General features: G+C 50.3%; 1 protein-coding gene across 6 annotated transcripts in view; it reads right to left on the bottom strand.

Moving 5' to 3' along the window:
- SLC24A3 (solute carrier family 24 member 3) overlaps positions 1-27,238 on the bottom strand; it is a 181,061-nt gene that overhangs the window by 130,469 nt on the left and 23,354 nt on the right. For all 6 annotated transcript variants that reach the window (XM_061356932.1, XM_061356933.1, XM_061356934.1 and 3 more), the window contains exon 2: positions 21,339-21,476. In XM_061356932.1, the coding sequence (XP_061212916.1) occupies positions 21,339-21,476 (138 nt within the window). The remainder of the gene's footprint in view (positions 1-21,338; positions 21,477-27,238) is intronic.

Genomic DNA, 27,238 nt, shown 5'->3' with positions numbered 1-27,238 from the left:
TATCACACCTCTGCTTGACCCAGCTCCAGCAAGGCTTGTAGCACCCTGTTTGCACTGGGTTCGTAGGCAGGGTGCACAAAGGGAACACACTGGGGCAAAGCTCGGACCAGGGCCTCACTGGTAGTGCTTGGGCACCCAGCAACTTGTCACCTGCTGGCTGGGGAGGGCCTGGGGGGCCACGTCCTGCTTCAGTGGGGCTGGGAAAGGCAGTGAAAGTCATACCAGTCCTCTTCTGGTTGAATTTGCTGCAGGCAAGTCTGCATCTCCACTGGGAGTATGTCAAGGATTTGCAGCATCAAAATAGGATGGGAAACACTGAAAGACAGCACACTCCCCTAAAAGGCCGTCTGATCCTGATTTCTACTCTAAACAGCAGGGAATTTCCTACATGGAAAAATCTGCCAGGGAAACATCAATCCCATCTTTACTGGCACTGTCACTGGGCAAAGCAGTTGAGCTTACTCTTTAAGGCTCATGCCCTCACACTGCATGCACGTGCGCTCGGGATGACGGATGCATGGTGCCTGCGCACCAAGGTCCCCTTCAGCAATCCCCAGCCACCACCAAGAGGTTCAAGGGTACTTGGCAGCAGAGGTGTTAAGCAACAACAGACACATAACTCAGTGGTGGGTTTCTGGGCCCTCTTCTCACCCTCCTGCGTGCTAACCCGCTCATTCATCCTATGCCAAAGGTAAGTTCAATACCTCTGGAAGTCTTTTCCAGCAGAGTGGTTCAATCCCAATGCTTTCTGCACGGATGCAGTGGAGGCAGGGCAGATGTGCTGGCTTCTAACAACAGATTCCTTGGAATTTTTTTAGGAAAAAGAAAAAGGGAGTGGAGAAAGACACATCCAGAGGAGAAACCCGAGTGCTAGCAGAACATAACATCCTATTAACTCAAGCATGGAGGCTCCATCTCCCCACTGCAGCTTCCCCAGCACTTGAGCAGTGGTGGCTCAGTGGAACTTTTCATTGCCCAGTCCACGCATTTGGCAGCTCCTGCATCCTGGTTAAATCTGTAACCGTGGGTACAGAGGAGACAGGGACAGGCTCAGCACTACCCACAGGAGCCTCAGAGTCAGCAGGTTTTCCACATCTCACTTTAAGACAAACCTTATGTAGTGGCATTTGTTTATTTGCACTCCCTTGCCCACTGCTCTTCTGAGCATTGCTGACCCCTTGCCCACCCCCCACCTTTGAGGGGTGCTTGCAGACCCCAGTGCTGCTGGGGACACATCCCTCCAGACCTTGCTTCAGGGAGGAGCAGAGACAAACCCAGCCCTATCATCCCATCTGAATGGGGGAAGATGAGCACCAAGAGCCTTGCCTGCAGAGCAGGCACTGCTGAGCCACCCAAGGGCAGTTTCAGGGAACAGTTCAACAGATCTGTGAAAGAGGCAACAAGAAAGGACACCCCCCAGTCATGGACGTTGATCCATGGGTGTCCCTGCATCTGGACCCAAGTGCCTGGGGTGGAGGCACAGCAGGGTGTGCCAGAAATGCCCCTGGGAACACAGGCATCTGGGCATCCCCACCAGGCACTACAGGGTGTTACTCACATCTGCCTGGTTCACCCGAATTACTGTGGGTTAGTTCACTGCCTGGCCTTGAAGCCACACTCATTTCCATGCTTGTCAGTCCAGGGCAGTTACCACCACATCTTTGATGGTTACTATGGCTACCGGAAAGCTGCTGCATTCCTACATCCAACCTCACCCAGGGTCCTCACAGCAACCCACTCCCCTAGAGGACGCCCTCAGTCCTGCTTGCTGTGTGAGACCAGCTCTGCCAGCTGATGCCTCCACACAGCAAACCTGAGTTTATTTCCTTCCTTATCCCCCTACCAGAGAGACATCCTTACAACAGGCCCAGGTCAGTAGCAGAGCTCTGGTCATACAGGGCTGCAGGTGCCAAAGGCTCACACGGGGCTCAGGAAATGCTCAAATTCCCAGAGAACATGAAGCACGATGAGCTACTTCATACAGAGAAATCAGCCACTGACTTCTCACACTGCAAATTACGGGGAGATGCAAGAGTAGGCCAGGGGAGCAGCACTCAACCCATCGACCCAAATCCCAGTGGGAAATACATCTCAAACTATCCTGACGTTTTCCCCCACAGGCATGGCACTAACCAGAGATGGAGCCAGAAGACAGTGGCAGACAGACCTGCAGCCTGACCAGACCTCTCCTCTAGCACAGAGCCCTCTTCAGAGGTGCTCATGCAGTGGTTTGTCAGGAACACAGGCAGGAGTCCCGCAAGACAGGCAGCTCCCATACAGGCTGGGTATGATGGAGCAGCAGGTCTGGCGGCATCTGCCCTGACAGACCCCAGGACAGCATCCTCACGACGGAGCCATTCGCCAACAGGGGCTCAGCGCAGGCTGCAGTGACTGCCCCACTAGCCCAGCCCAAGGGAAGCCCTGAATCGGCTCTGCCCATGCACACTTGACCTGTGAGGATGAATAATGAATGGCTGCTTTGTTTTCTATCAGAATTCTATAGCAGTAATTATCTCTGTTTTAACACAAAACAATTATCACCTCCTTCTTTCCTTTTCTTCTCCCATCCATTAAGTGATGGGAAGACAGCATCTCTGCTCATGACTAATAACAGCACTTGAGGAGATGAAGCTGGTGTGGTGGGTAATTACCAAGAGGCTTGAGCACATAATGTCAGTAAGCCAGGACACGGTGAGCTTGCCCAGCTGCGGAAGGACAGAGCATCACAGTGCTCAGGTCACCTGGAAGTCACTCACCAGTACAGAAGCTAACTCTCCACTCAGACTATTAATGAGTGCTAATAAGAAGTTGTCATTCAGCCAGTCAGCACCTGCCTGTCTGAACCAGGCACCTGGGTTCTGTATTCATCAGGATGCAGGCTCAGAATTCTCCTGGGTTACAAATATACTGGTCACGACTGCTCTTTTTTAATCCCATCTCTCTTTTTATGCATACAGATAAAGGCTCAGGGTCTTCCAACACCTAAAGAAGACCTCAAAAAACCTGGAGAGGGGCTTTGGGCAAGGGCCTGTAGGGACAGGCCAAGGGGAATGGCTTGAACCTGCCCGAGGGGAGACTGAGCTGAGCTCTTAGGCAGAAGCTCTTCCCTGTGAGGGTGCTGAGGCGCTGGCACAGGGTGCCCAGAGAAGCTGTGGCTGCCCCATCCCTGGCAGTGCTCAAGGCCAGGTTGGACACAGGGGCTTGGAGCAAGCTGCTCCAGTGGAAGGGGTCCCTGCCCGTGGCAGGGGTTGGAACTGGGTGAGCTTTAAGGTCCCTTCCAACCTGAACCAGGCTGGGATTCAGTGATTCATATGTATATGTGTGTAAGGTTCTGAAGCATTTCTTTCCTCCAGCAGGATGCACAACCACTGCTGCGCAGGTAACTTCAGAGGTGCTGCTCTTGTCACAGAAGTACCAGTATCTCCTGGCCTTTAGACACTACCCTGAAATTCTAGGATATTTGACAATCTCCTAAAGTACAGAAATTTGGGATAGAAACAAAAAAAAAAATACATCTGAAAACCTCCCCTGAGCTTTGGCTGAGCAAACATGAAACACAGAGAGGCTTCCCATGCTGCAGACTGCAGCCAAAACTCCAACCACTCCCTTTAGCGACCATGGCTGCAGGGGGAGCAGCACAGGGGATTGCTCTTCCCAAGTGGTTTTATCACAGCTAGCACAAAAGACCTTGATCCCATCCTGAATGCAGATCTTTCTGGAGAGCCTGGACCAAAGTGGGAGCTCTCTTCCTTACACCCTGCTCAACGCCCATCAGCACCCGGCAGCAAAAGAGCCACTGACCTTCTGCTAGAGAGCCACGAAAGAAAACCACAGAACCCCAGCCTGGTTTGGGTTGAAGGGGCCTTAAAGCTCCTCCAGCTCCAACCCTGCCACAGGCAGGGACCCCTTCCACTGGAGCAGCTTGCTCCAAGCCCTGTGTCCAGCCTGGCCTCGAGCACTGCCAGGGATGATAAATAACCCCCCTTGCATCTCCTAATGGGGACAGCAGGAAATCACGAGGAGCTCGCACATGTGGGTAACCAATATCTAATCTGGAAAATTCTTTATGCAGTCCATGGAAAAAAAGAAATCCATTTTAATTAAATACTTTCATTTTACCCACTGCTGCGCACTCAATTAAACTGCTTCAGCATTAATATATAAATCCATTACTCTGTGCATAAGTGAGTTTATGCACGTGTCTGTGTATAAAAGCTATACAATTAAGCACTACTTAAAATGCAAATGACAGATGATAAAGACTCCATCCTGACTGCATTAAGTCTTGACTCAGGATGTCGTATGAGATCCTTGGTCATTTAAAACTAGTGTAAGCTCAGTGAAGTCAATGGAGCCAGAAATAATTTACATCAGTGGAAAATCTGGACCTTTGATTTTTAAATACTTACTACTGGCAAGAACTGAAAAACAAGCAACAAAAATCCCGATTGTAACACAGGGCCAGATGTTATTTTTCTTCTTTAATAGTATTAGCTCAAAAACAACAAACTTAAACCAGAAACTCTCATATAAAGACTTGTCCTGGGACAGATCCTGGAGTTAGATCAGCTTTCACCCCTGAAGGCACTGAAATTTAAATCAAGGCTTGAGGCCCCTGTTTCCACATCCATCTTCAACCTGCAGAGTACCGCAGACACACCAAACTGTAAAGCACATGCCTACAACCATTTGCCTGATTTTCTTCATTATCAGGCTTATTCCTTCGAACCTTCTGGCAGCACAAAGAGGCTTTAAAATAAGACCAAACTCATGTGAAGGCTCCTTGAAAGGCCTAGAGTAGCAGAAGAGGTCATGGCAGGAGAGCTGCTCCTGTACCTGCCCACCACCGGCCTGGGCTTGGCACTTGATAGCAAGGTCTCTTCAATGGGAGCCCGGCTGTGGTGGCCATGCCATGGCCATGCAAACGAGCAGCCCCTCCAACACCACCTCCTGCACCTTGGCAGTGGTTGTGCATTAAACAAGAGGCCACTCAGCACTGACAAGTCTTTAATCATATCATACCCCAGCCTGGTTTGGCCTGAAGGGACCTTAAAGCTCCTCCAGCTCCAACCCCTGCCACGGGCAGGGACCCCTTCCACTGGAGCAGCTTGCTCCAAGCCCCTGTGTCCAACCTGGCCTTGAGCACTGCCAGGGATGGGGAAGGTGTCCATTCACCTGCAGGTGTAACACAAGTGTGCTGTAGGCACAGGGACGGGGCACAGTGGAGGTAAATGCAGAGTCTGGTCCAGGAGATGTGAATACAATGACAGCACATCCTGCACCATAGACCACCGAGGTTTTCTATTCCCAAGTTTAAAGCACAAGTAAAAGGCAGTGCCTCCCACAGCCAGCACCCTTCAAATCCCATGGATAATTCTCCAAGCTATGCAGAACCTTACAAAACCAGAGAATCCTTTAAAGCATTTTCTATTTCAACACACTCTCGCTGAAGTCACCCTTTAAAATAGCATAAGCCCTCACAAAATCATCTGAGCTAGAGAACCTGCTACAGCTAGGACTCAATTTCCATTTCAACCCCAGACTTCCCTTTTCCATGGCTTATAAACCAAACGCTTCTGCAACAGCCCTTTTTCACCCTGTCCCTACCAACTTCCTTCCTTCTCTGGACTCCAAGCAAAACCCCATGACCCAGTAGTTTGGTTAGAAAAGATACCGTCCTCCATGTGCACTAATCAGAAACCTTGAACAAAATAAAGTCACTGGAACGGGAAAGGTCAAAGCAGACTCTAGGGGGTTTGCTGGAGCTGGCGTATCTAACCCTGTACAACCTGAACCAGAATTAGAGGGCTTAAACCATTGACAAACCAATACCATCTGAAGTTCAGAATTCAAGATGCATAACCCTATGTAACATTTTTAATGGGAAGAGGAAGCACATTGCCTGTCTCAGGGATGGTGATGTTACAGGCACAAACTAATGACCCCATTCCCAAATCCCTTGGGATCACAACTGCAGAATTTGGTTTTTAACAACCAAACATTTTCCTTTCATTTTTAAAGCCACCCCGATGAGTGCAGGGCTCCCTGGAGGCAGTGCCAGGACGGCCACACCACCGCAGGCTGCACTGAAAGCAGGGGATGTTGGAAAGGCCGATCGTACCTTTCAGCCTCTAACCTCACACCGGCAACGGCTGCCTCTGCTTTGACATTTGGGCTGGTTTTGGGGTACTGCACAACTACAAGAGCTTGTTTTGACAGAGGTGAGAGTGAAAGCCAGCACAGCCCTGCAAGTCACACATCATCCCAAACAGCCACAGGGATCCAAACTGAAGGAACTTTGCAATAAGCTGGAATAAGTGGTGGAATCACCGTCCCTGGAAGAGTTCACACACAAGGCTCTCAGTGCCATGGGGCAGTGCCTTGGCAGTGCTGGGCCAGATAAGCTTAAAATGTCTTTTCCAACCTTTACTGATTCTGTGATTCTATGAGCTGCTGGAAGGTACACAGGTTAAACAGACCACTGAAAGCCAGACTAGCAAAATACACCTGCAAGATGCTACAGAGCACCGAGGCCCAGCCACTTCCCCTTGGTGCGTTGGGCTCGTGACAGACAAAGTGGGATTGGCTGGATACACACAAAACCCCCACACCAGCAAAGCCCGAAGGCATCACCAAGTGCTGGAGCTGCAGGTGTTGCTGCCACATCCCTCCCCTGCTTTAGGAAGGAGGAAACAATGTGGTGGCACAGGATACTGGTTGTGGTCCTACAGAAAACCCTCCTTGCTCCAGTTCCACACAAGGGACTGTCCTACCTGCACAAATGGACGTTGAACACTTGGTGTCATCAAGGGCTAAACCATCACTTGATGTAAGCCAGCAGAGCCTATCACACTTACACCACCTAAAGATCTGCCCAGAGTCTGCCCCCGGGTAGACAACTTGATCTCTTCATACTGTCAGGAGACAGAAGGGATTCGGAAGCCCTGTCCCCAGCTCCATGCTCATGCTGCAGCACAGCCATGGCTTGCAGGCTTCTGCAGCCCTGGGAGAGCTTCCATCTGTTCTGAGCTCCAAAACAGTTTAAAAGCCAGTGTTATTCACTGGGGAAAACGAGCAGCACAACAAAACCCTGCAGGAAGCGTGTTCACAGAATAGGGCCTTGGTGGGAAAAGGATGCTGGGCACAATTGTGACATTTCACAAAAGCTCAGTAATACATTTGTAAATGCTTAAGTGGACAATTTGTGTTTACCATGACAGAATAATAATTCAGGTGTGTAAAAAAAAAAAAAACAACTATCCTGGTATCTGGCTACCTAGAACATCTACATCTGGTACACATTTACTTTTACCATAGCTGTGAGCTGTTACTTGTACTTCAGTAATGTCCTGAGGCCACACTGTGCTGAGCAGCTCACATCTGCCAAGTAAGCGTCCATCACTGATTTGATCAGGAAGATCACTGAACCCCAGTTTGGGCTGAAGGGACCTTAAAGCTCCTCCAGCTCCAACCGCTGCCATAGGCAGGGACCCCTTCCACTGGAGCAGCTTGCTCCAAGCCCCTGTGTCCAACCTGGCCTTGAGCACTGCCAGGGATGGGGCAGCCACAGCTTCTCTGGGCACCCTGTGCCAGCGCCTCAGCACCCTCAGACAGTCCAGAACATATGAACACCATCACTTGAAGTTTACAGGTTTTACCTGGTACTAGCTCCTTAGAGCGTGCTCTTCATCAGCACAGCCCAACCATGGCCCATGCTGCCAGCCAGCATGAGCTGTGCCATTCTGCCACCAAGGCACAGAGAGGACCAAGGGAGCCTGTGGCATATGGCCAGAACAAGAGGCCACCACTGGCATGAACCTGCATCACCAGAGGCCCATGGTGGTTCTTCCCAGCTGCCAACCCAAAAACCCACAACAGCCCTGCTTCCCATACTCAGCATTCCCTTCCAAAGAAGAAAGCCTGACTCAATAGCTTGTCCACCTCCTCCTCAGAGATTCAGGTCTTGGGCTTCACAGAAAACTTACTAGTGTGATGTGATGCACTCCAGCTGTCTGGCATCCTCAGATGCCAGAAGTAAAACCCCGTTCAGAAAGTTATCTGTTCACGTCTCAAGTCCTGTGTTGCTTCTTAACACCTTTTAAATGCAAATATTTGGAAGCAATTGTTCCTCTTCAGTGGCATAAACCTGTCCCACGCCTTTTCCACAACACAGCATAACCAAGGGAGCAACCCAAGCTTGCTAGTTCAAGGAAGCTCAAGTCTCACTTCTCTAGGTGGAAAGAACAAAACACCTACAACCAACCAACCAACCAACCACAACAAGAAAACAAAACTGAGAAAATTTCTGGGCATTTTAAAGTTACTCCAGAGGGGAAAAAATAAAGATAAAGGGACACAAGGGCCCTCCATCCACTGCCGTTACTGGCTGATAATGTACTTAGGAAAGTATTTTCCCCCTCTTTGTGCTGAAGAATGCTGATATTTTCTACCTGCATTTTTTCCAGAGATAAAGTGGGCAGCTTCTTGAGAGATGATGCAGCTGAAAAATTGTTTGTCCTCCATGAAGTACGCGTGCAAACATGATCCATCAGCTGCTTCAGGGAATATTTGAGTTCCAATGCAAAAGGGCTGTTCTCTACCTCATTTTTCCTTTCTTCTTAAAACTACGTTTACTTTTACCATGGCCACTCCATCAAATAAGACTGGAACCCCACAAGCTCACAGCTCGAAACCTGTGTTTTATCCAGACTAATCACTGCTTTTGAAAAGAACTTCAGACAGGGATAAAAGAGAACAGCTTTACATCAGGTAAGTGCTCTCAATGTCTATTTTTTACCTGTTTGGCAAGTATGTAAAACAGCAAAACCGGTTCCAAGCTCTCAGCACACTGCAGGGCAGTCCATGACCAGGATACCCACAGGCAGCACACTGCAGTGTGGGGGTCCTCCGGCACCAGAGGCTTCACTCCAAGGATGGCCACGAGGGCGTTTTGATCTTTGAGAGGGATGAGAAGCTGCTCCTGCAGGCACAGCTCCATGGGCTCCATGTCCCTTCAGCAGAGGAAAGAGCATGCCAGCACGGTGCCCTCCCGCCATCGCTCTCCATGCAGAACCACCATGTGTGTTCAGTGACACATCCCCTCCTCCATGCCTCCCCCCGTGGCTGTGCATCCCTCCCCTCCCAGCAAGGATGCAGGCCAGCACCTGCACTGCCATCCTCAAGTTACCAGTCTCATAGATCTCTAGTATAAGCATGTATAAGGCAAAGCTTTCTCACCATGAGTGGTAGCGCCAGAGCCAGTATTTCACATCTAGACAATGGTTAGCACCAGCCAAAAGCTGCCGGATCAGCCATGCCTAGAGAACAGTCATTAAATGGTCACTAGCAGCTTGCAGGTGGGTCACTTCATTACAGCCTAATGAAGACTAGAAAGAGATCGGAAGCCATAGCCCTATCTATGCCTATCTTGCATGGTCCACAGCTGAGTACCTCTCTCTCCTAAGCCCTCCCATAGTACTTCAAACACTAAATAACTAAGCAGCCTAATGTTAGTAAAACACTGAGAGACAAGAGGCTAAGGTTTGGGTTTTGGCAAATCCACTTGGCTGTGGAGCTGGAGGGACAGGGATGAAAAGAGGAACAAAGGGTTGAAGCAGTAAGAAATAATCTGCACTAAACAGTCTCTTCTACTGTAGTAACAGCACAAGGGGTAATGGGTTAAAACTTAAACAGGGGAAGTTTAGATTGGATACAAGGAGGAAACTCTTTCCTGTGAGGTGGTGAGGCACTGGAATGGGTGCCCAGGGAGGTTGTGAATGCCCCATTCCTGACAGTGTTCAAGGCCAGGTTGGACGAGGCCTTGGGTAATATGGTTTAGAGCGAGGTGTCCCTGCCCATGGCACGGGGGTTGGAAATGGATGATCTTAACGGTCCTTTCCAACCCTAACTGTTCTATGATTCAAGGTATCAGATGTGAATCTGAACTATGAGGGTACTGCACCTGTGTGCTCCCACCACTGTTACTGCTGAATTCCCCTGGCTGGTCCAGCATTCCCCGTTTCAGGTTTGTCAGTAAAGCTCATTAGCAGCCTACAGCAGAACAGCGGCTAGATAAATGGGATGCTAGGAAGAGCTACCATGCAAACTGGGCTGTGCTGCTGACTGGCTCTCCAGTGCTGTCCTCCTGTGTGGACAGCAGCAGGTGGGCAGGTTAAGATCTGCTCCTTGTTCTCTACAGGATTATTACTTCTTTGTCTTGTCATTTTTTCTCAAGATGATTAACATTCTTCTTGGGTAGCAACAGTCAATTATCCCTTGGTGTTCTTCCCTGAACACCCAGCATGACATACAAATCTCCCATAAATACTCTGCAATGCTTCTACTGCACAGCAGCATATGACAACAGTGATTTCCAACAGAAACAATTACAGTGGGAACACACTAGTCACAAGGATCACCAGTTAAGCAAATGAGTCCCAGTAGGTGAGATTTTGCAGACTACCAGTGCACATCTGGACCACGCTGCGATGCCAAGGGCTGGAGGCTGAGTACTCATAACCCAGGAGCCAATGGGTCTAATGAGTTTCTTCTCTATTGGAACAAGCAGTAGTTTAATTACAGTGGTTTGATTCCCTTGCAGTGATGTATTCTGCAAAACCAAACAGCAGCTTTCTGACGAGGGCACTATGGGCTCACAGGAGCTGACCACCCTTCCTCTGCCTACAGACCACAGAGGTGATGCTGGCTTTGGGATCTGGGTTTTACTTTGCTGTTTTCTTACTCAGCTCCCCTCTCTTGGCCAATTCTTTTGTTTCATCAATGCAAGAGAACACACTGAGGATGAACTGGGAAAGAGCACTGCCACCACTTGATTTTAATCACAGAGCTTCTATTACTTTTCTCCATACAAAGACAGGCTGAGAACATTGGGGCTGTTCAGCCTGGAGAAGAGAAGCTGCGTGGAGACCTCAGAGCAGCTTCGAGTGTCTGAAGGGGGCTACAAGGATGCTGGAAAGAGACTCTTCATCAGGCACTGTAGTGATAGGACAAGGGGTGATGGGTTCAAACTGAAACAGGGGAAGCTCAGGTTGGAGATAAGGCAGAAGCTCTTCCCTGTGAGGGTGCTGAGGCGCTGGCACAGGGTGCCCAGAGAAGCTGTGGCTGCCCCATCCCTGGCAGTGCTCAAGGCCAGGTTGGACAGAGCTTTGGGTGATATGGTTTAGTGTGAGGCGTTCCTGCCCATGGCAGGGGGTGGAACTGGATGATCTTAAGGTCCTTTCTGACCCAAACCATTCTGTAATTCTATGATCTTCAGCTCCTGAAGTCACATACATAACCAGATGGGAACACTAGCAAAATTTCAGCAGAAAGAATGCTACTGGCCTCCTGCATGTGCACAGGGAGCTCAATTTTCCAGGGAATTGCATGATTTGGAGATCAGTTCAGAGACTTCAAATACCCAGCAAAAAGCAATTGCTCCAACCTTCCCCTTTACCATGTGGTCAAGGTACAGTCCCGTTGCATGCTCACCTACACACCACTGTCACTGAGTGATGCTTCAGCTGCTGCCGCCTCAGATGACTAAAGCCTCACAAGAAAGTACCTGTGACCATCTCTCCTTTCAAAGGGGCCCTACAAGCCAGCACTCCCACAGACACAGCCCAAAAGCAAACCCCAGCAAACCCGTGGCACAGCCACAACCCAGCACCGAGGCTGACTCAACCACGTGCCTCACTCAGCTTCACCACCAGAGCAGCCAAGCATGGCTACAAATAGAGCAGCAAGTCCAAGTCACAAAGCAAGCCCAGAGCAAGGAGCTCCGCAGTGCCAATGAGCCTGGGGCTGATGTTCTGACACTGCAGCCAAGGAGCACCATGTGCACGCACGTGCACACAGCCAGCCCAGACCCCAAGGGCACTGTGAGGCTCCTGTGGGTGATCATTCCACTACTGCACTGCAGCATGCAGCCCCTTGAAGTGGCAGGAAGGGAAGGACCGCAGCTCTCAGCCCACTCATGTGCATCGCTGCATCGGCACAACATGTGAGAACATCTGGCGTCCCAGGGCTCCTGCTTCCCACTTACCAACCACCATCACCCCGGTGGTGTCACAGAGCCTCAGCCTGGTTTGTGTTGAAGGGACCTTAAAGCTCCTCCAGCTCCAACCCCTGCCACGGGCAGGGACCCCTTCCACTGGAGCAGCTTGCTCCAAGCCCCTGTGTCCAACCTGGCCTTGAGCACTGCCAGGGATGGGGCAGCCACAGCTTCTCTGGGCACCCTGTGCCAGCGCCTTTAGGGTAGAGCTCATCTCAGTCTCCCCTCGGGCAGGTTCAAGCCATTCCCCTTGGCCTGTCCCTACATCCCTTGTCCCAAGCCCCTCTCCACATTTCCTGCAGCCCCTTTAGGCACTGGAGCTGCTCTCAGGTCTCCCCTTCAGGAGCCTTCTCTTCTCCAGGCTGCCCCAGCCCAGCTCTCTCAGCCTGGCTCCAGAGCAGAGCTGCTCCAGCCCTCGCAGCATCTCCGTGGCCTCCTCTGGCCTCGCTCCAACAGCTCCACGTCCCTCTTGTGCTGCTGCCCCAGAGCTGGATCAGGGCTGCAGGGGGGGGTCTGCCCAGAATGCAGCAGAGGGGCAGCATCCCCTCCATGACCTGATGGCCACTTTGTTAAATCATCACCACACCTCATTAAAACATCACCTCAGACCTAGAAACTGAAATAAGACAAATTGCTTTTGAGGATGTTCCCTGGGAAAGGCAGGAAGAGTCATCCTTTTTTATCCTTTATTTGTTCTTTTTCTGCCTGGTAGCGTCCTCCACGTGACACAGTGTTATTGAGAAAGACATCCTCCTCATTCTGAATGGGAAAGAGATGCTGGATTTTCCATTCCCCTGGCCAGCTTCTGCAATGGTAAATGGCTTCTCCCTGTTAGAAACATTTCTTGGCATAATCCTTTCCTGCTAAGTCCAAGGATCTGTTGGTCACTGAAGTTCTCACCAATGGCACCCATTTGGTGGCACACTGACCCTGGCACTGACACCAGCTGGATTAAACCTTTCTCCAGGCAGGAAAATCAACTCTCATTCTATTTCATTGGAGAGCATCGAGAGCAGAGACATTGCTCCAGTGTGTGCAGAGAGCATCGAGAGCAGAGACATTGCTCCAATGTGTGCAGAGAGCATCGAGAGCAGAGACATTGCTCCAGTGTGTGCAGAGAGCATCGAGAGCAGAGACATTGCTCCAGTGTGTGCAGAGAGCATCGAGAGCAGAGACATTGCTCCAATGTGTGCAGAGAGCATCGAGAGCAGAGACATTGCTCCAATGTGTGCAGAGAGCATCGAGAGCAGAGACATTGCTCCAATGTGTGCAGACAGCATCAAGAGCAGAGACATTGCTCCAGTGTCTGCAGACAGCATCGAGAGCAGAGACATTGCTCCAATGTGTGCAGAGAGCATCGAGAGCAGAGACATTGCTCCAATGTGTGCAGAGAGCATCGAGAGCAGAGACATTGCTCCAATGTGTGCAGACAGCATCGAGAGCAGAGACATTGCTCCAGTGTCTGCAGACAGCATCGAGAGCAGAGACATTGCTCCAATGTGTGCAGAGAGCATCGAGAGCAGAGACATTGCTCCAATGTGTGCAGAGAGCATCGTGTTGCAGAAGCATCGAGAGCAGAGACATTGCTCCAGTGTCTGCAGACAGCATCGAGAGCAGAGACATTGCTCCAATGTGTGCAGAGAGCATCGAGAGCAGAGACATTGCTCCAATGTGTGCAGACAGCATCGAGAGCAGAGACATTGCTCCAGTGTCTGCAGACAGCATCGAGAGCAGAGACATTGCTCCAGTGTGTGCAGAGAGCATCGAGAGCAGAGACATTGCTCCAATGTGTGCAGACAGCATCGAGAGCAGAGACATTGCTCCAGTGTCTGCAGAGAGCATCGAGAGCAGAGACATTGCTCCAATGTGTGCAGAGAGCATCGAGAGCAGAGACATTGCTCCAATGTGTGCAGAGAGCATCGAGAGCAGAGACATTGCTCCAGTGTCTGCAGACAGCATCGAGAGCAGAGACATTGCTCCAATGTGTGCAGAGAGCATCGAGAGCAGAGACATTGCTCCAATGTGTGCAGAGAGCATCGAGAGCAGAGACATTGCTCCAGTGTCTGCAGACAGCATCGAGAGCAGAGACATTGCTCCAATGTGTGCAGAGAGCATCGAGAGCAGAGACATTGCTCCAATGTGTGCAGAGAGCATCGAGAGCAGAGACATTGCTCCAATGTGTGCAGAGAGCATCGAGAGCAGAGACATTGCTCCAGTGTCTGCAGACAGCATCGAGAGCAGAGACATTGCTCCAATGTGTGCAGAGAGCATCGAGAGCAGAGACATTGCTCCAGTGTCTGCAGACAGCATCGAGAGCAGAGACATTGCTCCAATGTGTGCAGAGAGCATCGAGAGCAGAGACATTGCTCCAATGTGTGCAGAGAGCATCGAGAGCAGAGACATTGCTCCAGTGTCTGCAGACAGCATCGAGAGCAGAGACATTGCTCCAATGTGTGCAGAGAGCATCGAGAGCAGAGACATTGCTCCAATGTGTGCAGAGAGCATCGAGAGCAGAGACATTGCTCCAGTGTGTGCAGAGAGACCATAGAGCAGAGACATTGCCCAGTGTGTGCAGGCATCGAGAGCAGAGACATTGCTCCAGTGTGTGCAGAGAGCATCGAGAGCAGAGACATTGCTCCAATGTGTGCAGAGAGCATCGAGAGCAGAGACATTGCTCCAATGTGTGCAGACAGCATCGAGAGCAGAGACATTGCTCCAATGTGTGCAGAGAGCATCGAGAGCAGAGACATTGCTCCAGTGTGTGCAGAGAGCATCGAGAGCAGAGACATTGCTCCAGTGTGTGCAGAGAGCATCGAGAGCAGAGACATTGCTCCAGTGTGTGCAGAGAGCATCGAGAGCAGAGACATTGCTCCAGTGTCTGCAGACAGCATCGAGAGCAGAGACATTGCTCCAATGTGTGCAGAGAGCATCGAGAGCAGAGACATTGCTCCAATGTGTGCAGAGAGCATCGAGAGCAGAGACATTGCTCCAATGTGTGCAGAGAGCATCGAGAGCAGAGACATTGCTCCAGTGTCTGCAGACAGCATCGAGAGCAGAGACATTGCTCCAACGTGTGCAGAGAGCATCGAGAGCAGAGACATTGCTCCAGTGTGTGCAGACAGCATCGAGAGCAGAGACATTGCTCCAATGTGTGCAGAGAGCATCGAGAGCAGAGACATTGCTCCAACGTGTGCAGAGAGCATCGAGAGCAGAGACATTGCTCCAGTGTGTGCAGAGAGCATCGAGAGCAGAGACATTGCTCCAGTGTGTGCAGAGAGCATCGAGAGCAGAGACACTGCTCCAACGTGTACAGAGAGAACTGAGAGCAGAGACATTGCTCCAACGTGTGCAGGGAGCATCGAGAGAGGAGACATTGCTCCAACGTGTGCAGAGTTCCTGGAGCCTGAGAAACCATTCCAAGAGTCAGAGAGGTGGGAAATACCCTCCAAAAAACCCACTGCATGAATAACCAAGCAGCAGAGCAGTTTCCAGCAGCTCAAGTTATCTTTATATATCCCCTGCAGCTCTTCACAGCTTTCACAGGTCAACTGCTCTGGCACAGGCTGACCACAGCATCTGTGATCAAACGCTCTCCTCTGTGTCCAGGAAGACCTGTCCTACCTTGGACATGGGGTGTAAACAGCAGGGGCATGGTGTGCGCATGTCTCTGCTGACCCAATTGCACCTGGGTCTGAACTTGGCTCCAGAGACATGCTCCAGCTGCCAAAACCCAACCAACCACCCACAGAGCTAATGAGAGGGGAGCCGTGCACACGCGCCCCAGCCCAGCGCTGTAACTGCCTTGGTGCACAGCCCAGGGCCAACACGTGTGCACAGGAGAACCCTTCCCAATGCTTCCACCAACCCGAGCGGGAAGGCTCAGCTGGGGAGAGCTCTGTCCCAGCCAGCAGCTGCCCCATGGGCTCCCCACAGCCGATACACGCCGCAGGGACGTGCAGCCTGCACAAAGACAACGCTTAGTTCTGAAGCTGCTGTCAGCCAAGGAGCTTTGCCAGCGCTGGTGTTTGTCCCCTAGCCCAGCTCTCGGGGCAGGTGACAGCGTCACCACTTCAGCCCCTGCTCCAGGCAGGAGGACACCTCTCCTTCCTGACGGCAGGAAAAGATAACCCATCTCTGCAGCAGCACACAAACCTAGAAGCAGTGGGCATGGAGTTTGGTTTTATTTCTGAGCTTCCAATCCAACATCAAGCTTTTTGAATGCTTTAGGTTTGGAGCTGATGAAGCCCTTCTGTGCTGCTCGGCAGGAGGAGGGGCACAGCAGCCTCCCAGAGCGACAATGCATCGCTGTGACCGACCCCTGCTCGCAGAGCACCAGACCTCATGGTTGCACTGTTACCATAGGAGAGCACGCTGCAGACCCCAAGGCCCAGGAACAGGACTCCTGGGACAAGCGATAACCTCGTCTGCAAAGCACCAAGGGGGGCAAACAAAATGAAAGTGGATGACGGTGCGCAGGAGCCCTCTCAGCCCTAGTTCCACAGGAATCACACCCTGAGCCCAGCCCAGTCTTGCCTTGTAGCGGGGAGAATGGAAGGCAGAAACCAACAGACAGGAGCCAAGTGTGGCAGCAGCAGCTTGAAGAAATTCCTGCCAAATTCCCAAAGCTGTCACAGCAGAGGGAGGGAAGAACATCCCTGTGATATCCCGTGAGCACAGGTTGTCACTAAACTCACAGCAGTTGGTTTCTGCAGCGTTTCAACAAGTGGGAGCAAGAGTTTGTGACTGCCCAAACAGAAACAGATTATTCGTTTTCATTTTGCTTGAGGGAAATTGACTGTTCTGTTGGATTTTGGCTTTGGGGGGGATTAATTGCATTTTGGTTCAGACAGAGGTAAAAGAAGAAGGGAGGAGGAATCACTCCTCACAGAGCATACTGTAATCTGCTGGTGAAGAAGGCCTTCCTGACCTCAGCAGCAATGGAGTAGGAGCAGCCTTGCCCACTCTGCCAGCAGCTACCTCCAGCATCTTTCCAGGGAAATTCCAGATGAATTTTGTCTTCTGTATCTCCCTACTTCGCATCCCAAGGAAACAGGATCCTATCTGCACCCCACTAAAGCAAAACCCAGGTTTGTAAAGATATTACTCCTTGTATCTTACACGAGGTAACAAGCAGAAGGATGATTAGAAAAGAGTCCAAGCCTGGCACCTTACCGCCAGGTACAAAGGCCAAGAGGCTAGAAGTCTGTGTTACCTATGGACATGGAGACATCTCCATCACCCTCAACACCCAAATATCAAGTAGATACAAGCACAGGGCTGGAAAACAAGGCAAAAGGGGATGAGAACCCAGAGGCTCATTGGAAAAGAGAGGGGGCTGCTTTGTCATTCTGCATCCACAAGTGCTCAACGCAACCAAATACAGCCACAGGGGCAGGGCAGAGCATACAATGAATATTCCTCAGCTTCTTTCCGCTAACAGGACATGCAGCACTGAGGCTTAAACTGACATTGCAAAGCACTCTGGCAGGTACCCAGATCCCACAGCATCTAGCACGCTTGCAAAGACAGGGGTCCCTCGAGGCTGGGATTTCATCTCATCCATTCACCATGCCTTGCTACATCCATCCCTGACTGTTTTGGGAGCACTCTTTCCTGCCCACATCATCCATAGCCGAGCACCAGGTTGTAACTGCTTCTGGAGCCAGGCACTCAGAGCTGGACCTTAACCCAGCCAGATGCACAACACGAACTCCATCAGCACTGGGAGGGCAGGGTGTGAGCAGAAAGGTTACCACATCGTCAGTGCACCAGCCAAGTTCAACAGCTTGCTGAAAGCAAACACAGTCCCCTCTTATTTGCTATCCCAAGACAGGAGCAGCCACCCTCCAGACTGAGCCTTGCCAAATTTATTTCCCAGAGCCCTACTGCAGGGCTCAGAGTCCCCAGGGCTCAGTGAACTGGAGCCACGCAGCACACAGTGAGCAGTGTGCTTTGAAGGTACCTGCTCTGGAAGACCACACTGTCACTCCAACCACAACAGCTTCAGAGTGGAAAACTAAAAAAAGGATAAAAATCACCCCAACCCCCCCCCCCCAAAAAAAAAAAAAACAGAAAAAAATAAATCTTCCGGCTGCATTCAGTCCATTTTACCCCTCTGATATTTCTACAATGTATGTTTCAGAGGAAAAGCAGGCAAAGCCATTTGGAGCAGCTCTGATGCTTACATGCCACTAGATAGCCCACTGGCTAAACCATCAGAAACTAAACCCAGCAGTTCAGAAATGAGATGCCAGGCTTCCTGACAATCCACGTGCATTTACAGAAAAAGAATCTTTCCCTTAGCATGTAAAAACATGTTCACTGCCAACAGACTGCAAAAGCCAAGGGCTGCAGAAACCCACAGAACACTTCAAAACGAGGCATTTCATTTCCCTCCCCAACAGAGGAGGTGAAACTGCTCTCTTAAACACTCACTTCTGCTGAGCTGCAGGTGTTTATGCAACTTAATTTTGGAACTAAGCAGGAAAAATACCCCATCTTTTCAGGCAGCGTTTTCCCACCAATACTCATCAAAGGGAAGGAGAAGCACCTGAAGGCCAAATGCACATGAGTGCACATCCTGTGGGGATGCTGGGGAGGTTTAAGCTCTGCTGATTCCCAAGTAACAAGAGGCACCCAAGGGCTGTGTGACACAACACACCACACCACAGGCGGGCTGTGCTCAGCAACATCACAGTTTTAGCCAAACTGACCCGATTTCCCTGAGCAGCACTGTACAGGCGAGCACTTGGAGAAGGCAAACGCAGACTCGCCTGGGGAGCTCTTGTGCCTCTCCACTGCTGCACTCATTCAGGCCTCTTTCAATAGTCACTTCAGAGCTGAACGCCATTCGGGGGCCTCATCCAGCACTAACCTGGCCATGGAAAGACTGTACTGCCCTGAAAGCCTGTGGATCAACCTTTCCACCAGCTCTGATCAACAGCAACTATCATTAGTGTCAGAGCCATACACTGATTTGAACCACTCTACTCCTTTCTACACTTCTAAACACAAAAGCTGCTGTTAAGAGCCATGCCGAAGGTCTCCTCATCCTAACCTGCTCTATTGAAAGGTGTCCCTGCTCATGGCAGGGGGTTGGAACTGCACAAGTTTTAAGGTCCCTTCCAATATAAACCAGACCGTGATTATAACCTGCTGTGGCAGTGGTTAACCTTGTGTTAGCTTAGACTGACCTCAGTTCCATCACCATTGTATTTCATCTCCTGAATGGCTGTTTCACTCTTAGCATTAGGAAAGAGAGCAGCAGGATGAAGCTGTATGGGCTCACGATCCATTTTGTGCTGGATTCAGAAACCTGGCACCATTCTGAGCTGCAGTGAAAATGGGAAATTCTGAAACTCTTCCTAAAGCAAAACTCGCACTTTGCTTTCTCACGTGGGGTTACCATATACAGCACAAACCCCTTCAGAACAAGACAACGCAGCAATGCTATTTACAGCATTGCTTCTACCAGCTCTTTTACTCACTTCACTTGCTGAAAAGCAGGACTGAAGTGTTCTGCAATGACATGCAATTCACTGAAGTCAACAGGTAACTTCCACAGACAGCATCCCACTCCCGTTCCAACCAAGACAACTCAAACATTTCTGCCTGCCACCCATCCCAGTGTTAATGACTGACATCTCCACTACCCTAACAGTCCAAAAGGAAATCCACAAAACACCACACAGGACCTGAACGTTGTTGCTTTTGTTTTCTTTGTTACAGTCAGTTTGCTACTACAGAATGTATTCTGCTGTAATGGCATGACAACTCAGGTTACAAACAGAAATTCACCAATGTGTTCTTACTTCTCTCCCAACACTACACAACATGCTCAATAATTACCATTTTCTCTTCTGGAAAAGGGGGAGAAAAACACCCACCACACCACAGATAAAATCCCAAACATTTCCTATAGCCCACTTCATTTGGGGAAAGCAGCAGAAAGAGCTGATGAAGATGGTGAGATAGCAGGTGCTGATGTACCAAGATTACTATGGATGCTGATGTGAGACTGTAAGACTGGATCTGCGCTATATGGGAGATATGCAAACAAAAGAAAAATAGAGTAAGAATTTCTGCACTGATTTTTTTCTGTCTAAAAAGATTATAATCATCCATCTGTCCAGAACTGTTATTAAGGATTATACTGGAGGAAAAATTATAGGCAGAGAAGCACAGCAAGAACTGTATTTGTTGCAATTTCTCTTGGGACACGTAACCTACATAAGTCCTGAAGAGCAGAGGAACACCTTTCCCTTCCCTCCCTGAACTGTGAGGAAACAACATCCAAGCTCTGCTTTGAAAAGAAAGGACTGAGCAGCCCTTATAAACATTTCTCTTTTAATAGTGATCTATTATGATGACATCTATTTGGGTAGAAATAAAAATAATGCAATCGACTGGGTGCAAATTGAAGACTCCCTATCTTACCCTTTTGTTCTATCATCCACAGAAAGTTTTTTTAACAGGATTGGCAGCGATTTTTCCTTTCAACTAAGGGACAGGAAACACCCCCCTAAACAGAGGGGGCTCTTTCAGAACAAGTACAAAACACTGACAAAGAACCACACACAGCTCAGGGAAGGCAAGTTCCAAAGCACATGAGCTCCTCTCCTGCAGTTAAATACCAGCGCCAGTGTGCCTTAACTCCAGCTGCAGGCAGAACCCTGAGGAACTGGGGCACGAGTTTCATGAAAACAGGAATGTCGTAGTTTAAGCTGAACCCAGGACTAAGAGTCAAGGAGATGAAGAGGACCCTGCTAAGGTCCCTCCCTGAAGAAAAAGCCACATTGCAAACCAAGCCCTATTTCTCATCAGCAGATCAACCCAACCTCAAGCTACAGAAGACTGGGTTTCTTTGGGCCCACTGCTGATGGAGGTACTTGCACTAAATATGTGACTACCTACTGATTTCTCAGGTAATAATCCTACTAACACACACCATGCCTACGCAAATCCCACTGTTAGAACCACACACAGTGTTTACGCAAGAACCACAGAAGAATGCTGCTTATGATCTCAGCACTTGGCTATTAGTATGTACTAAACATTGTCCTGTATTCCAGCTCTGAGACAGCAAGTCTTCCTCTGAGCCCTGGATGCTGAGGGAATCTGCAGTACCCACAAGGTGCATGCACAAAAGGAAAACAACATCCGTGTTTACTGACTTAAAAATTAGTAAGTACAAGTTTGCGGCAGTAAAGGTGATGCCAACACAGACACCTGGAGGGGAGAAAGTCAACTGTAAGACGGAGGAGGCAGAAGTAACTTGCATTCCTACCGGGTTCAGTGCAGTTTCTGACATAGAGCTGCCCTCCTTCCTCCGGGACATCAGTCGTGTTCTCCTCATTCGTCTGCAGTAGCTGTCTCCCGCTCCGTTTGTCATTCCTTTCCACAGAATAGCTCAGGGCACCATAACCTAAAGCGAAAGAGCAGCAGATACATGAGACTGCACAGGGAAGGCAGCCAAAACATTTGCATTTCAAACCCCATATCCCTTGGGTTAAAAACAGCACTATTTCTAATCCCTCTGGAAAGGCGTGCTGCCATTAGCTCCACATCCCAGTTAGCCCAGAAACATTAGGAGTCGGGTTCATTCTGCCACAACTTCACAGTTCTATACTGGAAGAGCATCTGGGGTTTCACAAGAAGTTGTAAGCTTCGGTCAGTTAAACACTGGAGAGCCACCGTTGTTCTGGATAAAAACCAAAATAAAACAGAACAAAACAAAAACCCTACAAACCACCACCACACACAGCAAAACCACCTCAACTTCGCACTTGTATAGCACTGCACTGCTCTTAAGCATCAGCAAAACGCTGCTGGATTTTGCACAGGCTTACACAACATTTAAGCCATTCCTGTTTAGGCCTGCAATCCAACCTGCTGCCGAAGGAGGCCTCAGAAATACAGCGCTGGACACAGACGTTTGGCATTCTCAAAACAGCTCTTCCTAAGCCCAGCGACACCATTATCCCCACCCAACACAAACCCAACAAAGCCCCAGAGTGCCTCCAAGTCACTGTAGGAGCTCTCCCTACTCCCAACCATTAAGAAAAGTCTGTAAACATCAGGGGCAAGTACTTCATATAACACTGAAAAGGGATAAACCAGGAGTCAACCATTCCCGACCCAGGGGTTAAGTGCGCTCTTCACCATGCCCTGTCCTCCTAACAAGTGTGCTTGCACACTGACTGACCTCTCGGCTTCCCAACACCAGCCATGGGACTTTTGCTCACCAGTTTCTTTGCCAGCAAGCTCCAGACCTGACTGCAAACCAGCTGGACACTACTGAAGCCTCAGTGCTATACGATTGATTGAGAATACCAAGAAAACCCCCAAGACTCTATTCCCATGTCATCTACCCAGTGAAACAAGAATCACCATCTGGAAGGCAAGGATGGAGCAAAGAGCAGCCAAATAAGGAGTCTGACGCAGCACATCTTGGACTCCAGTGAAGGATGAAAGTGGCTAGCACCAGGACTTTGCTGCTGAGAAGGCACAAGGAACTGACAAGTGAATATTGAGAAGCGAGTGCAGGCAGTGATAGCTGAGCAAGAAACACACCAGAAAGCCAACTCACTGGGCACCAAGCCCAGTTTGTACATAACAAACGGAAGACACACCACACCAACCCCCAGCGCTCAGCAGCAGCCCAGCACATCACACTGGAGCTGCTTCACGACTCAGGCTCAGTGCACAGCCTGGTTTCAGGTACAAGTACACAGCAAGTAACCCCACAAAAGGTAACGCACCACTTTGTCTCATCACTCCTGGCTCTTTGCTTTACTCCCCACCTCAGCTTTGCCTTGGTGCTGGGAAGTGAAACTATTTTATCAATGTCAACAAAAGCAGCTGGCTCATTTCCATGGTGTTCTTGGCACAAGGCTGGTCAGCCTTGGCTATGCCACGTCTGCCTCACGAGCTGAACGCGTGTGCTCATGTGTCAGTCCTGTGCATCCTATGGAGGTTGAGATTCAAGGAGGGAAAAAAACCCCTCTCTTGCATCCGCCTGAGGCAGGCACGCAGCCCAAATCAGCTATCTCACAGCAGAGACCTTGGGCACATCCAGTAACAAGCAGCACTTGAGAGAGATTTCCATACACCCATCCATCTTTCCACCAAGCAGAACATGGGCTTTCTCACAAGCACTTTGCTACCGAAGCTACTCTTCACGTGCCTATCACTGGCACTGCCCATGGGTTGTCTCCTGTGTTGTGGCAGGGCCTGCCTGTCCTGCCCACTGACAACGTGCAACTGTCTGTCCAACATCCATGGAACCTTGAGGACAATGGGAAACAACCGGCTCTACTCCATGCAGGGAATTCATTCACAGCACCAGGGGTCCATGGAAGCTTGATTCTTCACCCAATGCCTCATGCTTCAAAACCACCTTTAAATCTGAGCTATTCCCTGTTTCAACCAGCACTTTGGAGACAGATTATAAGCAAAGAGCAGTGGAAAATTCAGATCTAGAGGCAATGTCTCAGATCCAGGATAAAGGAAAAGGTTCTTGCAGCTCCAAACCCTTTTGTTAGACTTTCTGACCAATTCCATTGAGAGAGGTGGCCAGCCTGAGACCTCTCTGTCTTGCCATGGCAGCTCTCCTGTCACTGCACCAATGGGGAGGCAATGCCTGGAAAGGGGCTGCCTGGAAACTTGCATCCCACTGCAAGGACAGCAATGCTCCAATGCTCCCAAGGCAGGCAGGTGTGGGCCTTTCTGAGGAGCATCCACAGCTGCACCAGCAGCCTCAACACCCCTCCTTTCTAAGCAAAGAAGTGTTTAACTCAGTAAACTAAGCAGAGGTATTTGAAGGTTCAAGGACTTTGCACTTGTGATGCTCTACAAACTTTAGAGAATGCTATTTGTTTAGTCTGTGAGCAGGGGCAAGAGCTTACGCTGCAAGCGAAACATACACAAACAGCAGCTTCTCAGGAGGAGCACATGCAATAGTGCAGCATCAGGCATCTCCCATAATAATAAACACTCCAGTAACCCGAGCTGAGCAGTTCAGCTCCACACACGAGCTCTTTCCAAAGCAGAGATTCGTCCCCAGGCACCACTGCTGCACCACGGCACAGAGAGAAGGCAGGAGGAGAACCTGTAAGGGCTGCAGCTCCCATAGGTTCTGCACAGACCCTCCTGCTGCCCCAGCCCAGAACACGTCTCCCTCCCAGAGGGCAAACCTCTCCAAGCGAGAGGTAGAGAAGAAGCAAGTCATCTGAGGTGACTTTGGAAGGGGAAAAGCTTAATTTGGCATTAAAAATGTTTATAAAGGCTACACTCGGCATTCACACAAATCAGCGTAAATAGCAGCAGAGCTGGTCCATGGGTGAACTTGTTGGGATGTGGCTGTGACTTGCACTGTTAAAAGCTCTCCTCTGGTACCTCCAGGTTCAAGCAGGGTTGGTTGCTCCACAGCAGGACTCGCAATCTGCTGACCCCCAAATCCTGCCTTTAGTATCTCCTCTCTGGAACACACTTGGCTTGACAGAGCTATAGAAAACAGAAGTTACAGAAACAAGGAGATGCTTTTGCAAAGGTCTGACCTTCCAAGGATTTCCCTGTGAAAACAGGGACACATCAAGATCCTAACCTTGTTAACAAGGACGTTTTATGACAAGTACCAGGGGGCCACAGGCAGCTCTATGCCTGGCCCTGCGGCATAGGCTGCACACCCATCTCCCTCCCAGGAACCTGGATCTGTGTGCTGACAGATTCAGTGACAGAGGAACTGGTGCCAGCTGTGGTTTAACCCTTCACATGTGCATACAGCACAGACCTCACCATCTGGTGGATGCAGCAGGCATCCCCCTTCTGAGCTGGCAGCATCTCTCCCTGCTTCAGCTGCTGGCATAAGGCAGAATCACCACCACCAAGGAGTGCTGCAGCACCAGTGACGTCACCTCGGCCATAGCATTCCACCACGACTGGGATGACAGCATGCCACCAACACCATGGCCAGACCCGGCTGCCACAGCACCTTCCCATGCTAGCAGTGAGACACTGGCACAGGCTGCCCAAGGAAGCTGTGGCTGCCCCATCCCTGGCAGTGCTCAAGGCCAGGTTGGACACAGGGGCTTGGAGCAAGCTGCTCCAGTGGAAGGGGTCCCTGCCCTTGGCAGGGGTTGGAGCTGGAGGAGCTTTGAGGTCCCTTCCAACCCAACCCAGTCTGTGATTCCCACCTGCACTGGTGAGGTCCCCCCTTGGGCTGCTACAGAACCACAGAAGGAGCACCAGCACCTCAGGCTCACTTGTGGAAAACACACCAGTATATTCTGAGCTACAAATATTACACAATCAGCTCCTCGGGACAGCTTTGAAAAGGCAGATGCCATGATCACAAGTTCTCTTTGAGAACAAGTTTTTGCAACATGTGCTTTTGGCTCTTCAGTTCTGATTGTGCAACCCTTGATTCACCTGTTCCAAGGCAGAGCTTACACTGACTTGAAGCTCCACATCAGCTGCCAAGGGCTGCAGGGCCTAGGCCCTGATGTCACTAAATGAGGGCCCCATCCCTTGATTTCAATATACACTAAAATCACAGCCAGCAAAATGGAGAGCAGAATTCCAGTATCCTGCAGAGAGGCTACAAGAACAGCAAGGAATGAGCGAAACTCTTCTTTCCAAGGAGAAATATGAAAGGTTGCAAGAGGAAAGTAAATGGCTTTCTTTCTTTTTGCAGTTATTCAGAACTGGATGATTTTTAATGGGAAGCATGCCAAAGCCATTTCTGCCATTTTCTCAGCAGAGGCAAAGACTATTAAACATCCTGCATTAGCTACGCTGTCATTTGGTTCAGGCCAGTGTACAAATTGGACATTTTTCTTATTAATGTCTTAGCTGCTGGCTTTATAATAAAGTAATACCATGACATCTTTAAAAACTTTGCTACAATAGGCAGTTTTCCCACAGTTCTGGAGCATGGCACATTTCAAAGCGGATGAATTCTGTTTTTCAAGCACTAAACATCACCACAAGGTATTTTCCACAACTCCAGTTACCCAGCACCAGTTCTGCATTACACACTGAGAACCCAGGTTACGGAGAGCTTAGCTGTGCTTCTTCCCAGAGACATTCCCACGGACAATGAGCACACACGAGGCATTTTTCCCTGTCTCGGTGCCTGCCCTGCAGCTCACAGCACAACAGGGCAATGCAGACGCTCGGCAATCTGGCCGAGCGGGGTGCAGCTCACTGGGAACAGGCTCTCCAGCAAGAGCTGAGCTCTTCTACTCACAGTGATGAAAGTGAAGGCGAGTGGAAGGAAGAACTGACCCAACTGCTCAGACAGAACCCCTGCCAACACTGCCTGCGACCCAGGTCCCCACGCCGCGCGCGACCCAGATCCCCACGCTGCGCGCGACCCAGGTCCCCACGCCGCGCACGACCCAGGTCCCCACGCCGCGCGCGACCCAGGTCCCCACGCTGTGCGCGACCCAGGTCCCCACGCTGCGCGCAAACTCAAGAGCTCCTTACACTATTCCAGGAGGCTCTGACTGGAGTTTGTGACTTCCAGCACTGCAGAAACACAGCTCAACACATCCTATCTGCACTCCTCAGCATGAAGACTCCTACTTTATGATGGGATACAACATCCCTATGCGCCCCGACAGCACACCAATTGCAGACAAGCGTATTTATTTCCAGCATCAAGGCACAGGAATCCCAACGAGCCCCAGACACCGCAGGGCCTCAGAGCAGACATCCAGTTTCTAACAGGAAACGAAGAAGCCTGGTGCAGAGCTCAGGGTCCAGCATGACTTTGATAGCTGAATGCAACAAAACCACCCCAGTTCACCTCATAAGACATGACTGAGGTTAGGTGAGATAAGCTGACAGAGGGCAGATTGAAGCTCTTCCCTGTGAGGGTGCTGAGGCGCTGGCACAGGGTGCCCAGAGAAGCTGTGGCTGCCCCATCCCTGGCAGTGCTCAAGGCCAGGTTGGACACAGGGGCTTGGAGCAAGCTGCTCCAGTGGAAGGGGTCCCTGCCTGTGGCAGGGGTTGGAGCTGGAGGAGCTTTAAGGTCCCTTCCAACCCGAATCAGTCTGTGATTTTACCTGCCTTGCCCTCAGCCACAGGGCTTCCCATCAAAGACTATTTCCACACAAGTTTACTTAACACAACTACACAGATGAAGACCCTTTTAAATCGTTTTATTGTGCTATAAAGGAGCAC

Source organism: Neopsephotus bourkii, unplaced genomic scaffold, assembly GCF_033783945.1.
Source record: "Neopsephotus bourkii isolate Nb327-2 ecotype Australia unplaced genomic scaffold, CSIRO-AGI_Nbou_v1 NB_873, whole genome shotgun sequence".
NCBI lineage: Eukaryota > Metazoa > Chordata > Aves > Psittaciformes > Psittacidae > Neopsephotus > Neopsephotus bourkii.
The sequence above is the reverse complement of the archived record's forward strand: the minus strand, read 5'-3'. Positions and strand labels throughout refer to the sequence as shown.